Here is a 17,348-nt window from a genome sequence, read left to right on the forward strand (position 1 = left end):
TAAGTCGTAATACCATATACAACCTTAAGACATGGGTGGCGCTATTCTTGGAAGAAATTAGCTCTGGGTGATCCCTTTAGTAAGCTAATCCAGACTCTGTAGAACCGCAGTTCACAGCTATAACCTGTGTGTCATAATACAGACGCTATGTGTCCAGCAGTGTCCTCTACACATGATGGGAGTAGTAGTGGTTGGGGAACACTGCTGCATCCAGACAATAGACCGTGTGGAAGAGGTCTTCCGTGTTTACATTCTGTAGCATCATCTCCACAACTTCCGGCGCGCTGGCCTCGTCACTAGACGTATTCCGACCCTGAGCCGCCGCTGCCGTGGTAACGGCTCGTATGGCGAGGACGGATTTTGCGACGCTTCCGGCTGTAGTGAACGAGTGGCGGTGTGGTGTGTAGAGAGGCCTGGTTGGGTGCAGGCCGCAGTGGTCGCCATGGAGGTTCCGTTGCCCCCAGAAGGTAAGAGGCTGTCGTATTATATCGCGACTCTCAGACATGCTGGCTGTATGTTGTGCTATAGAACACTGCACACAAGGCTTCACCCTGAAGACTGTGCTGGCTCTGACACGGTGTAGTCACACTACTATCACTGCCTTCCAGTGCTTTCCAAATACAGTGGTCCCTCAAGTTACAATATCAATTGGTTCCAGGACGACCATTGTATGTTGAAACCATTGTATGTTGAGACCATTGTATGTTGAGACCAGAACTTTATGGAAACCTGGTAATTGGTTCTAAAGCCCCAAAATGTCATCCAAAAATAGGAAAAAGTGAGGATTAAAGATAAATAAGTAGATAACTAATAATATATATATATATATATATATATATATATATATATATAGCAAGTCCTTACATATAAAAGTAAAAAAAGATCTGCTGGGAGCTGTAATCACGGTTTATGTCAGTGTTTCCCAAGCAGGGAGCCTCCAGCTGTTGCAAAACTACAATTCCAGCATGCCCGGACAGCCTTTGGCTGTCCGAGCATGCTGGGAGTTGTAGTTTTGCATCAGCTGGGGGAACCCTGCTTGGGAAACACTTGTCTATGTAGAGGACAGAAGCTTCTTCAGGGTCCTGTACAGTACACACAATGTACTAAAAAAAAAGTAACTTGGAGTCGCCCTCACCTGGTGTCCAAAGGAGCAGGTAACCCTGGCACAGGTAAAGAATACAGAACATGTAATACCTCCCTGTACTGTAGGGGGCACTACCAGACATCAGTCAGTGCATACACTTCAGTAATACAGGTACTGAGTAGTACAGAACATGTAATACCTCCCTGTACTGTAGGGGGCATTACCAGACATCTGTCAGTGCATACACTTCAGTAATACAGGTACTGAGTAGTACAGAACATGTAATACCTCTCTGTACTGTAGGGGCGCTACCAGACATCCGCCAGTGCATACACTTCAGTAATAAAGGTAAAAAGTAGTACAGAACATGTAATACATCCCTGTACTGTAGGGGGCACTACCAGACATCCGCCAGTGCATACACTTCAGTAATAAAGGTAAAGAGTAGTACAGAACATGTAATACATCCCTGTACTGTAGGGGGCACTACCAGACATCCGCCAGTGCATACACTTCAGTAATAAAGGTAGAGTAGTACAGAACATGTAGTACCTCCCTGTACTGTAGGGGGCACTACCAGACCTCAGTCAGTGCAGACGCTTCAGTAATACAGGTGTTTTACCAGTAAATTGCCCATTCTGATTGATCAGTTCTCTCGGCCATTGACAAGTTTCACAGATCTGGGCTGTCTTTGTCCAGATTGTCATTGTATGTTGAGTCTGGTTTCAACTTACAATGGTCCAGAAAAGACTATTGTATGTTGAGGCCATTGTAAGTTAAGGGATCACTGTAACTGTATTCACACCTTACTGTATACCAGTGTTTTCTAACCACTGTGCTTCCAGCTGTTGCAAAACTACAACTCCCAGCTGTCCCAACATGCTGGGAGTTTTAGATTGGCAACAGCTAGAGGCGCCCTGGTTAGGAAGCACTTCTGTAGGCCATGGCCTTGTCCAGATTTGTACTAATCCTGTGTTCTCCTGTCCTTGTATGCTAATGTTATCATAGGCAGCACATCCTCCAACGCCATTCTATTGACATATGGGATCGCCCAAGATAGCTGAACACTGCAGAAGTTTCATAGACAGTGAATGGCCCCTTAATTTATTGAAAGGATGCCCAGCTTCACAATAAATGGTGATCCTAGCAGTCTGACCCAACCAGACAGATACCAATCCCCCATCCTGTGGATAACCCTTAAAGGAGTATTCTGGCAAAAATGTACTCATCCCCAGGATAGGGGAAAAGTAGCTGATCACGTCTGACCGCTGGAGCCCCCCCTGCGATAACCAGGACAAGACACTGGCACTCTCTGTGAGACAAGCTCGATTCATTTCTATGGGAGGGCCGATGATGCCCAAGAGCTGTACTCGGGTCCTTTTGGCGCTCCCATAGAGATGAATGGAGTGTGTGCCGTCTTCCGCACAAGCTCCTCATTGAGCGCCAGGACCAGTCCCGGTGATTGCGGTGGGTCCAACCGCTGGATAGGGGTATAAGTAAATTTTAGCCAGAGATCTTCGTTAAATACATTTCTGTAGTAAGAAATTGGGTTGCAGGATTTGGGGAAAATGTTCAATTGTGGTAAATATTGTGAAGTGTGATTGTGATATAATAAACAAATGGTGAAATCCCCATCCATTTCATGTCCAATCTCCCCATTTCATAAAATGAAATGAGGGGAGTTGGCTATATGATGGAAGTTAGCTATTGTAAATGAGAGGAACGGCTATATAAAATTCATGTAGCTATTCCCCCTCAAAGCCCATTCCCTCCATTTCATGTATCTGGCCTGCGCACACTACAGCGCTGGTCTCAAACTGTGGCCCTCCAGATGTTGCAAAACTTCAGCTCCCAGCATGCCCAGACAGCTGTTGGCTGCAGCTTGAAGTTTTGCAACATCTGAAGGGCCACAATTTGAGACCACTGCTCTACAGCGTTGTGGCTTTCTCCCAGCGCCAGGCACTGCTGGGAGGGAGCAACAGCCAAACACATTCTGCAGAAGTCAGTTGCTCACTGTTCAAGACACTGGAGCTGGACTGAGGTGCTGGAGTAAGGTAATCGCAGAATTGTTCATGGGAGCACAATGAAAATTTCACTAAACGCAAATATCGTGATGCAATTTCGACTTATCGTGCAGTTCTAGTAAGAAGGGATACAACATATCTGTATTCTTGGCTCCTCCTACTCTATATCATATCTAGAAATAAAAAGCATGTAGAAGTTCACAGATTTCCTTTAAAGGGGTTTCCGGTTATGTAAAAGGTATCTCCTATCTACAAACTGGTCTCATGATTGCTCGTTCTGCCAGTCACTGGCTTAAGTTTCCCAGTTGCCCTCAGCAACCAATCAGATTGTTTCTTTTAATTTTCAGAGGTATTTTTAACCACTTAGGGACCCAGGGCGTACAGGTACGCCTGACGCCCTGGTACTTAAGGACTCAGGGCGTGAGCCCAACCCCCCACGCCGGCGATTCCGGTTTGATCAGGTCTCTGGTGACCCGATAACCTGGAAAATAGGGATGATCTGAGCTGTCAGAGACATCCCCAACCATCCTGATGGATAGGAGCGAGGTGGCAGGGGTGCCACCTCCCCCTATCCCCTGCGATTGGCCAGTCAGGACTGATCGGCGAATCGCAGGGCGGGGGTGAAAGTTCAGATCCCCCGCTCTGCCTGTCCCTAGAAGTCCAGTTAGAGCTGGGTAAGATGTTTGCGGGGGCCTTTGATGCAGGGGGACCAGGGGCAGGTGCCCCGGGGACCGGGACTGGCAAGTGGAGACAGCGGCGGCGTCCGAGGTAGCAGTGAAAATTGCTGTAAAGGGATCTTCACTGCTGCTTCTAGGACTTCTAAAACTACAACTCTCAGCATGCCCTGAAACACTTTGGCCAAAGGCTTGCTGGGCATGCTTGGAGTTGTAGTTTTGCAACATCTGGAAGGCCACAGTTTGGAGACCACTGTGCAGTCCAGGCATGCTGGGAGTTGTAGTTCTGTAACATCTGGCCCTTCAGATGTTGCCTAACTACAACTCCCAGCATGCCAGGGCAGTCTGTGCATGCTTGGAGTTGTAGTTTTGCAACATCTGGAGGGCTACAGTTTGGAAACCACCGCACAGTGGTCTCCAAACTGTTCTTCTCCAGTTGTTGCAAAACTACAACTCCCAACATGCCCAGAGTGTCCAGGCATGCTGGGAGTTGTAGTTTGGCAACATCTGAAAAGGTAAAGTTGGGGTCTACTCCAGCATGTTATTGTAAAAAAAAAAATAATAATAATAATATTTACTCTAACATGCTGGTGTTGCCCCATACTTTTCATTTTCTTAAGAGATAAAAGGAAAAAAAGTCCCCAAAATTTGTAACGCAATTTCTCCAGAGTAGGGAAATACCCCATATGTGGACGTAAAATGCTCTGCGGATGCACTACAGGGCTCAGGAGTGAGAGCGCCATGTACGTTTGAGGGGATTTGCACAAGGCTGATCGTTACAGCGGTTCTGACTTAAACACAAAAAAAAAAACACCCACATGGGACCCCATTATGGAAACTACACCCCTCATGTAATGTAATAAGGGGTACAATGAGCATTTATACCCCACAGATGTCTGACAGATTTTTGGAACAGCGGTCCGTGAAAATGAAAAATGTAATTTTTCATTTGCACAGCCCACTGTTCCACAGATCTGTCAAACACCAGTGGGGTTTAAATGCTCACTGTACCCCTTATTACATTCCGTGAGGGGTGTATTTTCCAAAATAGGATCACATGTGGGGGGGGGGTCCACTGTTCTGGCACCACGGGGGGCTTTGTAAACGCACATGGCCCCCGACTTCTATTCCAACCAAATTCTCTCACCAAAAGCCCAATGGCTCTCCTTCTCTTCTGAGCATTGTAGTTTGCCCTTAGAGCACTTTACGTCCACAGATGGGGTATTTCCACATTTTGAAGACAGCCCCATTCACCCTTTTTTTCTGGGTTACCAGAGACCCGATTGACCCGGAATAGTGGCAATTCGCCAATCAGAATTGACCGGCGATTTGCCGCGCTTGCCGACTTGGGGGGTGGGGGTGGTCTTAGGACCCCCCTGGGCGATATGCTGGTATGGCTGCTGATAGATATCAGCAGTCATCCCCTTCCAATCACCGCGGTGATCCAGGAAAGCTATGCCGTAAATGTACGGCACTGTGCGCTAAGTTCTTCTTAGCAGCGCCGTACATTTACGGTGCTCGTCCTTAAGGGGTTATGGTGAAAATGGGCTTGTTCCTTAAGGGTTCAAAAATTTAAGAAGCAACTAGGAAACTTTTTCTCTGTACAGAAGTCTCCCCCTGTGGTTAGGGGATACATTTTGCATAACCAGAGTAACTTTTTAATACCTTGCTGCTAATTATCCAACCTGAATATGTTCAGATTTCTACCCAGAAAACAGTTGCCTTAAGATATCTATCTATCTATTCATCTAGCTGTCAGTAGAATATCTAGATCAATGTATTTTTCCCTTTTTGATAGACCAAGAACTACGCAATGTTATTGACAAGCTTGCACAGTTTGTGGCCAGAAATGGTCCGGAATTCGAAAACATGACTATGGAAAAGCAGAAGGAGAATCCAAAGTTTTCATTCCTGTTTGGAGGAGAGTTCTACAACTACTACAAGTGTAAGCTGGCCATGGAGCAGCAGCAATGTATGTATACATTCTGCACAAAAGCCTTTATTCTCTATCATTCTTTTTATGTTTTCTATTGAGCAAGTTAGCATCATAATTTTGGTTTGAGATATACAGTCATGGCCGTAAATGTTGGCACCCCTGAAATTTTTGAAGAAAATGAAGTATTTCTCACAGAAAAGGATTGCAGTAACACATGTTTTACTTATTCCATTTGTGTGTATTGGAATTAAACCAAAAAAGGAGGAAAAGAAGCAAATCTGATATAATGTCACACCAAACTCCAAAAATGGTCTGGACAAAATTATTGGCACCCTTTCAAAATTGTGGAACAATAAGGTTGCTTCAAGCATGTGATGCTCCTTTAAACTCACCTGGGTCAAGTAACAGGTGTGGGCAAAAAATCACAATAAAAATCACACCTGAAAGCAGATAAAAAGGACAGAAGTTCACTTAATCTTTGCATTGTGTGTCTGTGTGTGCCACACTAAGCATGGACAACAGAAAGAACTGTCTGAGGACTTGAGAACCAAAATTGTGGAAAAATACCAACAATCTCAAGGTTACAAGTTCATCTCCAGCGATCTAGATTTGCCTTTGTTCACAGTCCAAAACATTATCAAGAAGTTTGCAACCCATGGTAGTGTAGCTAATCTCCCTGGGCATGGACGGAAGAGAAAAATTGATGAAAGGTGTCAACGCAGGATAGTCTGAATGGTGAATAAGCAGCCCCAAACAAGTTCCAAAGATATTCAAGCTGTCTTGCAGGCTCAGGGAGAATCAGTGTCAGCGCGAACTATCCGTCGACATTTAAATGAAATTAAACGCTATTGCGGGAGACACAGGAGGACCCCACTGCTGACACAGAGACATAAAAAAGCAAGACTACATTTTGCCAAAATGAACTTGAGTAAGCCGAAATCCTTCTGGGAAAATGTCTTGTAGACAGATGAGACCAAGATAGAGCTTTTTGGTAAAGCGCATCATTCTACTGTTTACCGAAAATGGAATGATGCCTACAAAGAAAAGAACACAGTACCTACAGTGAAGTATATTGGGAGTTCAATGATATTTTGGGGTTGTTTTGCTGCCTCTGGCACTGGGTGCCGTGAATGTGTGCAAGGCATCATGAAATCTGAGGATTACCAATGGATTTTGGGTCGCACTGTACAGCCCAGTGTCAGAAAGCTGGGTTTGCGTCCGAGATCTTGGGTCTTTCAGCAGAACAATGACCCCAAACATATGTCAAAAAGCACCCAGAAATGGATGGCAACAAAGCGCTGGAGAGTTCTGAAGTGGCCAGCAATGAGTCCAGATCTAAATCCCATTGAACACCTGTGTGTTGGGAAAAGGCGCCTTCCAATAAGAGAGACCTGGAGCAGTTTGCAAAGGAAGAGTGGTCCAACATTCCGGCTGAGAGGTGTAAGAAGCTTATTGATGGTTATAGGAAGAGACTGATTTCAGTTATTTTTTCCACAGGGCGTGTAACCAAATATTAAGTTAAGGGTGCCAATAATTTTGTCACATTATGTCCAATTTGCTTTTTTTGGTTTAGTTCCAATACTCACAAGGTAATAAACGTGTGTATAGCAAAACGTGTTACTGCAATCCTTTTCTGTGAGAAATACTTCATTTTCTAGAAAAATTTCAGGGGTGCCAACATTGACGGCCATGACTGTATTAGATTGGAGAAGTCGTATTAGTCCAGTGATGCAAATTCATAGAATGTTGCAGAATCTTGTAATACTTTTTGTGTTGGACTAAGAGTATTTTGTAAAGACAAGCTTTTGGGAGTCCTCCCTTTATCAATGATTTGGACTTGATAAAGGGAGGACTCCCGAAAGCTTGTCTTTACAAAATGCTCTTATTCCAATACAAAAGGTATTACAAGATTCTGCAACATTCTTATTTTGTTTAAGATATACAGTCATGGCCGTAAATGTTGGCACCCCTGAAATTTTTCAAGTAAATGAAGTATTTCTCACAGAAAAGGATTGCAGTAACACATGTTTTGCTATACACATGTTTATTCCCTTTGTGTGTATTGGAACTAAACCAAAAAAAGTAATAAAAAAAGCAAACTGGACATAATGTCACATCAAACTCCAAAAATGGCCTGGACACAATTATTGGCACCCTTAACTTAATATTTGGTTGCACACCCTTTGGAAAAAATAACTGAAATCAGTCTCTTCCTATAACCATCAATAAGCTTCTTACACCTCTCTGCCGGAATGTTGGACCACTCTTCCTTTGCAAACTGCTCCAGGTCTCTCTTAGGCTGGGTCCACACTACGTTTTGTCCCATACGGGAGCGCATACGGCAGGAGGGAGCTAAAATCTCGCGCTCCCGTATGTGACCGTATGCGCTCCCGTATGTCATTCACTTCAATGAGCCGACCGAAGTGAAACGTTCGGTCCGGTCGGCTCATTTTTGCGCCGTATGCGCTTTTACAACCGGACCTAAAACCGTGGTCAACCACGGTTTTAGGTCCGGTTGTAAAAGCGCATACGGCGCAAAAATGACCGGACCGAACGTTTCACTCCGGTCGGCTCATTGAAGTGAATGGCATACGGGAGCGCATACGGTCACATACGGGAGCGCGAGGTTTTAGCTCCCCCCTGCCGTATGCGCTCCCGTATGGGACAAAACGTAGTGTGGACCCAGCCTTATTGGAAGGGCACCTTTTCCCAACAGCAATTTTAAGATCTCTCCACAGGTGTTCAATGGGATTTAGATCTGGACTCATTGCTGGCCACTTCAGAACTCTCCAGCGCTTTGTTGCCATCCATTTCTTGGTGCTTTTTGACGTATGTTTGGGGTCATTGTCCTGCTGGAAGATCTCGGCCATTAACCCAGCTTTCTGACACTGGGCTGTAAAGTGCGACCCAAAGTCTGTTGGTAATCCTCAGATTTCATGATGCCTTGCACACATTCAAGGCACCCAGTGCCAGAGGCAGCAAAACAACCCAAAACATAATTTCTTTGGGGCTGGTTATCCACTATCCGGTCTATCCTGCGTTGACACCTTTCATAAATTTTTCTCTTTCGGGTTGCAAACTTTTTGATAATGTTGCACACTCTGGACAAAGGCAAATCTCTGGAGATGGACTTGTAACCTTGAGATTGTTGACATTTTTCCACAATTTTGGTTCTCAAGTCCTCAGACAGTTCTCTTCTCCTCTTTCTGTTGTCCATGCTTAGTGTGGCACACACAGACACAATGCATGATTAAGTGAACTTCTCTCCTTTTTATCTGCTTTCAGGTGTTTTTTTATATTGCCCACACCTGTTACTTGCCCCAGGTGAGTTTAAAGGAGCATCACATGAAACAATCTTATTGTTCCACAATTTTGCAAGGGTGCCAATAATTTTGTCCAGCCCATTTGTTGGAGTTTGGTGTGACATTATGTCCAATTAGCTTTTTTTCCTACCTTTTTTGGTTTAGTTCCAATACACACAAAGGGAATATATATTAATTACACAGTGGTTTTGTTTTGTTTTTTAACACCTGCCTTAGCAGATTTCTTTTAAAAACACTCTTCATAAACCACAATTTGAACAACTGTAAAATTCATGTGAAATCTGGGTTTTTAGAAGGCACAATCTTTTGTTCTCTACTTTTTTCAAAAAACATAAAAAATCCTGAACAGTTGCAAATAGCATCCCTCTATCTGGAGGATATCCTATTGATATAAATAGGCACTGTATAATGCACAGTTTCTGCTGTGGTGACGCCTTGAACCCTCATTGCCAGGTTTTCTCATATCAGGTTTCATTCACATCATGATTGTACCATTAATGACTTGTATATGTCAGAAAACTGGAACGTGAAAATGGAATACATGGATCTGCATGTATTCACACATTCAGTATTCTGCTAATATTTAATGCACAGGATTTTAATCTGCAGATGTTATGCTACAGATAACAATCTAAACTAATTGACTGAACACAGCATCAAATCTGCAGCTTCATATCCTGCGTATGAAATATGCTACTGTATGTGTAAATACACCCTTAGGGTGGGGTCAAACACGTATTTTGCTGAGTATTTTCCTATCCTTTGAAGTCAATGGTAGCAACGTATTTTGCTACCCATTGACTTCAGTGGGGAGGCAAATACGCAGCAGCAAAATATGGCATGTTTGACTCTTTCCTTTAAAGTGCATGCAGTCCTTTTATCCTGGGAACTGTCTAGGTTTTTGGACTTCACCAATGTAAGTCAAACATAGATTTTATTTGTCTAAATTTCCCCTTTTTTTAAATGCTTTTTTTTCTTAATACAGTGATTTGCAAGCAAGCTCAGGACATGGAACCCCAGCCTCAGATAGCCACAATTCCCCCACCAGCTTTGCCCCCTACTTTAGTGCCACCACCACAGGGAGCACCTGCTATAGAGGATGTTATCCAACAAAGTCAGTGGAACCTTCAACAACAAGAACAGCAACTGCTCAGTTTGAGACAGGTATCAGTTTGGTGCATCTGTTTTTTTTTTTTTGTGGATCGTAATACAGAGTTAATATAAATCTCTATAAAGTTATTCACATGGCTTTAACCCCTTAAGGACTCAGGGCGTACCTGTACGTCCTGAGTCCGCTCCTGTTCTAAAACGCGGGGCCACCCCTTTTCCCATTTAAAAAAACAAACAAACAGTGTAAATAAAAATAAACATGGTATCGCCGCGTGCGGAAATGTCCGAATTATAAAAATATATAATTAATTAAACCTCACAGTCGATGGCGTGCGCGCCAAAAAATAGTCCGGGTTAAAAACAGCAGATATCCATATTCATAAAACACAAAAGGAAAGGCAACCAAGTTAACCCCATGGAATAAAAAGTTTTATATACTTTTTTTGTCCACACACGTGGAGCAGCTGGAGGCCCTGGCTTTTCTGCCCTCCCTCTTTTTCTCTATCTGCCTGCTAATGTTTACTTTACAAAAAGATGGATAAAATACTGATGATGTACGGGATCTGTATCATGTGCATATACCTATACACGTGTAAAACGGCCTTAAGTCGCTGTAGGTGAATTGACATTCTGTCAAAGACTTGTAGCCTAGAAGCTTGGTATTAAACATTGCATTGAAAGGAAACTGACAGCAATGTCACCAGCACTTGAATATACAGGTAGGTGTTGTGTGTGTGACCCTATTTCTAAGGCTTCTTACCAGGTAAAAAGTGGAGTAGCTGTTCAGGAGAAATCCATCTTTTTGCTTATTTTGTAATCTCGTAACTGCAATAGAGGAGAGCTACTGCTGTAGGTGTAATGCTTTCTCCTGCCAGCTTTGGTTGATAACCGCTCCCTCTTCTGTCAATAACTCTGCCCCCTCCATGAATATTTATTACCCTTTCTCAGCATATCCACAAAGGGGGCAGGGTCATTGGCCAGAAAGGGATGGGAGAAAGCATTACACATAGAGCAGCAGCCCGCCTTCATGAAAGTTAAGAAGAAATTACCACATTAGCAACAAGATGAATTTCTTCTGAACAGCTGCACCAATTTTCACCGATCTACCTGCATATTCAGGTTACTGCTGGTGACCCTGCTGTCACTTTCTTTAAGTAAAAAATACACAATACATGAAACCTGTCAATTACTTTAACCATTTAGGGACCAAGAGCGTAGTCTAAAATGTTTTATTTTTTTTACACTAACATGCTGGTGTTGACCCATACTTTTTACTTTCACAAGTGGTAAAAGGAAAAAAAGGCCCCCAAAATTTGTAACGCAATTTCTCCTGAGTACGGAAATACCCCATATGTAGGCGTAAAATGCACACTATATACATTGGTGATTTGCACAGGGGTGGCTGATATTACAGCGGTTCTGTCATAAACGCAAAAAAAAAAAAAAAATACCCACATGTGACCCCATTTTGGAAACTACACCCCTCACTGAATGTAACAAGGGGTATAGTGAGCCTTAACAGGTTAAAGTTGGATGGGAAAATGAAGGAAAAAATTTTTTTTCACTAAAAATGCTGCTGTTACCCTAAATTTTTCATTTTCACAAGGGAAAATAGGAAAACAGCCCCCCACAATTTGTAACCCCATTTCTTCTGAATAAGAACATACTCCATGTGTAGATGTAAAGTGCTCTGCAGGCGAATTACAATGCTCAGAAGAGAAGGAGCGCCATTGGGCTTTTGGAGAGAAAATTTGTCCGGAATTGAAGGCCACGTGTGTTTACAAAGCCCCCATGGTGCCAGAACAATGGACCCTCCCACATGTGACCGCATTTTGGAAACTACACCCCTCATGGAATGTAATAAGGGGTACAGTGAGCATTTAAGCCCCACAGGTGTCTGACAGATTTTTGTAACAGTGATCCGTGAAAATTAAAAATATAATTTTTCATTTGCACAGCACACTGTTCCACAGATCTGTCAAACATCAGTGGGGTATACATGCTCACTGCACCCCTTATTACATTGCGTGAGGGGTGTCGTTTCCAAAATAGGGTCACATGTGGGGGCGTCCACTGTTTTGGCACCACGGTGTCCATTGTTTTGACAGAAACCCAGAACAGGAGCAAATCTCCATAGCAAACCTCTGTACAGTTCCTGAAATGGACAGAGGTGTCAGCAGAGAGCACTGTGTGGTCAGACAGAAAAGAAATTAAAAAAGAATAGAACTTCCTTTGTAGCATACAACAGCTGATAAATACTGGAAGGATTAAGATTTTTTAATAGAAGTAATTTACAAATATGTTTAACTTTCTGGCACCAGTTGAATAAAAAAATAGTTTTCCACCGGAGTACCCCTTTTAAAAGGGTGTTCTGCTGGAACACCCTGTACTTGGCAATGATCGGAAGACCCATAGAGAATGAATAGATCGCTGGCCAAGCATGCACAGTGCATTTAGTTCATTCAGAGCCACAATGTTTACTACATTTTTGAGATCGGGGTCCCAATGGTCAGATCCTGTGGATTATTATCCCCTATCCCAGAAAAAGTTTTTTAAAATGTTTAATAAAAGTAAAAGAAAAAGTACTTATATATTCAGAACATTTTCAGTCCCGTTTTCCAATTTTATGTTGCGGCCTTGTGTTAAAAAAATCAGGTTTTCCCCCATCATTCTGCACTTAGTGCCCCATAATGTTACAATAGAATGTTACAATAGAATATCAGAATTTTTTTGCAAATTAATTAGAATGGGAAAACTAATTTTTGGCATTATCATAAGTATTCAGACCCATTGCTATGGTTTTGGAAACTTGGCTGTCTGTGGAGGCTTCAGTTTCTCTTGATCTAAGATTTTTTTTTCTTTGTAAGTATTTATTTATAACTTTTGTTTTCTGCAACAAACAGAAAAATACAATAACATACAGCTCGAGCTCAGTCTTCCCCAACCTCCACCAATAACCTATGAAATTCAGAGTAACATGGCACCACTGAAAAAGATCATCAAGGAGATCTGCGCCTGGACCGACATCAAAATAATAGACAGAAACACAGACAGATCACACATGCACACACACTCCCGGAGTAACCCTCCACTTCCCAAGCCAAAATAGGGTCAAATACACTACCCAGGAGAGCTGACCTGTTCTGGGGGCACCACTGACTCGCCTATCATTAGCCAGGGCATCCAGACCTTATCAAATTTCTTGGGACATCTGCGACTAATGTACAATGTCTTATACAACGGAGCATATTTGTTAACCAAATTGAACCACTGCTTGATGGGAGGAGGGGAAGTATCTTTCCAGGCCATTATCAGAACCTTCTGTGCGCAGAACAATACAAACCGAATGAGCAGGCGCCTATGGGAGCCCGAGGCCAGATCATGAATAACACCCAACAGACAATCAGTTGAGTACACAAAGGGAATTCTAAGTGATCTGTCGAGAACTGCATCACCTTTCTCCAGAAGGGTTCTACACAAGGGCAACTCCACATAGCATGTCTGATAGAGCCCACAGCTGCATGACACCGGAAACAAGAATCCTAACAAGAGACATCAATACGGAACAGCCGAACCTGAATAAGCAGATCCCTAGCACTAACAACTGTAGGGTAATAGGTTTAAGTACCTTCTCGCCACCTGTGGTTTGTCTTGCCAATAGAAGGACCTCAAACACCACTCGGCTTCATAAATAACCTCTTAGGGGGAATCACAGGAGATAGATGAAAAACTTAGGTATATGTATCATTTTAAAAATATTAATCCTGCCAGCCAGAGAAAGGGGTAAAGAGGACCATGCCTGCAATTTAGCTGTCACAGATGAAAAAAACGGTTCTAAATTCAGCTGTACATAATCCATCGCACAGGCAGAAACCTCCACTCCCAAATATCTAAATTGAGTAACCGTTTGCAACCCATGGGGAAGAGACGGTATTGCCACAGATAAAGACATAAGTGAAGACTTAGCGCAATTAACCCTGAGACCGGAAAAGGAACTAAAGTTATCTAAGAGAAAAATAAAGCCCCCAGGGAATCCCGGACATCCGCTAAGTAAACCAATGTGGCATCCACATACATGGACACGTTCTCCAAGGAACCTCTACGAACCCCATGAATACTGGTGGACACTCGTATGGCTGCCGCCAGAGGCTCAACTGCCAGGGCAAACAAAAAGGGAGACAGGGGACAGCCCTGCCTCATTCCCCTACCCAGCTGAAAGGACTCAGAGACTTCCAGATTAGTCCATACCTTAGCCCTAGGACTATCGTATAACATGCCCATGCCTGGAACCATGGACCAAACTGAAGGACCCCCAGAACACCCCACAGATAAATCCATTCCACAGAATCAATGGCTTTATAGACTTCTAAGCTAACCACATATCCCCCAGAGGTATTCCCTTCCGCTGCAGCTATGTTAAAGGGGTACTCCGGTGGAATTTTTTTATTTTTTTTTTATGAACTGGTGCCAGAAAGTTAAACAGATTTGTCAATTACTTCTATTAAAAAATCTTAATCCTTTCAGTACTTTTTAGCAGCTGTATGATACAGAGGAAATTCTTTACTTTTTGAATTTCTTTTTTGTGTTGTCCACAGTGCTCTCTGCTGACACCTGATGCCCGTATCAGGAACTGTCCAGAGCAGGAGAAAATCCCCATAGCAAACCTATGCTACTCTGGACAGTTCCTGACACGGACAGAGGTGTCAGCAGAGAGCACTGTGGACAACACAAAAAAGAAATTCAAAAAGTAAAGAATTTCCTCTGTAGCATACAGCTGCAAAAAAGTACTAAAAGGATTAAGAATTTAATATAAGTAATTTACAAATCTAAAGAAAAAAAGGGGTGTATGTGCAGCTCACAATAATAGTACACACCGAGGTCAAGCTAGGGCATGCAACTATACCCTAATTGCACAAAAAAGGAAAGCCAATAGTGAGAAGTTGCCCGGACCTTCTAAGTGAGTAAATAATGGTATGGATATTGAATGAGAAAATTCAAGTAAATGATTGTCTGGATCGTGCTTCAATGATAATATAAACAATTTATTAAAATAGGATAAATAGACTGTAGTTACCGTATATACTCGAGTATAGGCCGAGTTTTTCAGCACGATTTTTCGTGCTGAAAACACCCCCCTCGGCTTATACTCGAGTGAACTCCCCCACCCGCAGTGGTCTTCAACCTGCGGACCTCCAGAGGTTTCAAAACTACAACTCCCAGCAAGCCCGGGCAGCCATCGGCTGTCCGGGCTTGCTGGGAGTTGTAGTTTTGAAACCTCCGGAGGTCCGCAGGTTGAAGACCACTGCGGCCTTCAACATCATCCAGCCCCCTCTCACCCCCTTTAGTTCTGAGTACTCACCTCCGCTCGGCGCTGGTCCGGTCCTGCAGGGCTGTCCGGTGAGGAGGTGGTCCGGTGAGGAGGTGGTCCGGGCTGCTATCTTCACCGGGGAGGCCTCTTCTAAGCGCTTCGGGCCCGGCCTCAGAATAGTCACGTTGCCTTGACAACGACGCAGATACGTCGCTGTCAAGGCAACGGCTCTATTCCGGGCCGGAAGCGCGGAGAAGAAGGCGCCCCCGGTGAAGATAGCAGCCCGGACCACCTCCTCACCGGACCACCTCCTCTCCGGACAGCCCTGCAGGACCGGACCAGCGCCGAGCGGAGGTGAGTACTCAGAACTAAAGGGGGTGAGAGGGGGCTGGATGATGTTGAAGGCCGCAGTGGTTTTCAACCTGCGGACCTCCGGAGGTTTCAAAACTACAACTCCCAGCAAGCCCGGACAGCCGATGGCTGCCCGGGCTTGCTGGGAGTTGTAGTTTTGAAACCTCTGGAGATCCGCATGTTGAAGGCCGCAGTGGTCTTCAACCTGCGGACCTCCGGAGGTTTCAAAACTACAACTCCCAGCAAGCCCGGACAGCCGATGGCTGCCCGGGCTTGCTGGGAGTTGTAGTTTTGAAACCTCTGGAGGTCCGCATGTTGAAGGCCGCAGTGGTCTTCAACCTGCGGACCTCCGGAGGTTTCAAAACTACAACTCCCAGCAAGCCCGGACAGCCGATGGCTGCCCGGGCTTGCTGGGAGTTGTAGTTTTGAAACCTCTGGAGGTCCGCATGTTGAAGGCCGCAGTGGTCTTCAACCTGCGGACCTCCGGAAGTTTCAAAACTACAACTCCCAGCAAGCCCGGACAGCCGATGATGAAGGGGGGGGGGGGGGGTGTGGGGATGATGAAGGGGGGTGGGGATGATGAAGGGGGGGGGGGGTGTGGGATGATTACAAGGGGATGATGAAGGGGGGATGTGTGGGATGATAAGGGGATGTGTGGGATGATGACAAGGGGATGATGAAGGGGGGATGTGTGGGATGATGACAAGGGGATGATGAAGGGGGGATGTGTGGGATAAGGGGATGTGTGGGATGATAAGGGGATGATGAAGGGGGGATGTGTGGGATGATGACAAGGGGATGATGAAGGGGGGATGTGTGGGATGATAAGGGGATGTGTGGGATGATGACAAGGGGATGATGAAGGGGGGATGTGTGGGATGATGACAAGGGGATGATGATGAGGATGTTAATGACGGGTCTGGATGATGACAGGGGGGGATGAGGTATTTCCCACCCTAGGCTTATACTCGAGTCAATAACTTTTCCTGGGATTTTGGGTTGAAATTAGGGGTCTCGGCTTATACTCGGGTCGGCTTATACTCGAGTATATACGGTAGTTACTTCTCACAGGGCCCATGAGAGAAGAACATATACAATAAAAACAACCTTTAGGTAATAATGTACATAAAATTGTGAAATGACAAAAATACCAAAAATTAAGACAATATTAATGGCATAATGATAATATCACTGGCATATAGTGAATTTCTAATGTGCAGCTGGTGTTTTACCGCTGGTATCTAGGCACCAACTGCACAATAAGTGAAATGTAGCTGAGGGTGCCTGTATAATCGTTTCCCTCTTTTCCTTCTTTAGAATATAATGTATCCTTATAATAGTTCAACAATTTACAACAGTTTCAAATGTGTGTTACCGATCCTTTTGGTGGCAACCTGGGTAAGAGGCGCTGTTTCCACAGTGTGTAGATGGTGCCGGTACACTGGGTCCTCTGTGCAACGTTCCAGATGGTAATGGTAGAGTCCAGCAAGGTCCTGGTGGAAGCGGTGGCGATTGGCGCTGGCAGGCGCCGATGATCG

General features: G+C 44.3%; 1 protein-coding gene across 2 annotated transcripts in view; it reads left to right on the top strand.

Annotated features, from left to right (window-relative positions):
• The first annotated feature begins 291 nt into the window (after positions 1-291).
• The window catches only part of CHERP (calcium homeostasis endoplasmic reticulum protein), a 63,111-nt gene continuing 46,054 nt past the window's right edge, over positions 292-17,348 (top strand). The window contains exons 1-3 of one of the 2 annotated variants that reach the window (XM_056518160.1): positions 292-467; positions 5,581-5,727; positions 10,027-10,205. In XM_056518160.1, coding sequence (XP_056374135.1) covers positions 443-467; positions 5,581-5,727; positions 10,027-10,205 — 351 coding nt within the window. In that variant the 5' untranslated portion in view covers positions 292-442. Of the gene's footprint in view, positions 468-5,580; positions 5,755-10,026; positions 10,206-17,348 lie in introns of both variants that reach the window. The other variant, XM_056518159.1, reaches the window with a different exon arrangement.

This window comes from Hyla sarda, chromosome 1, assembly GCF_029499605.1.
Source record: "Hyla sarda isolate aHylSar1 chromosome 1, aHylSar1.hap1, whole genome shotgun sequence".
Taxonomy (NCBI): domain Eukaryota; kingdom Metazoa; phylum Chordata; class Amphibia; order Anura; family Hylidae; genus Hyla; species Hyla sarda.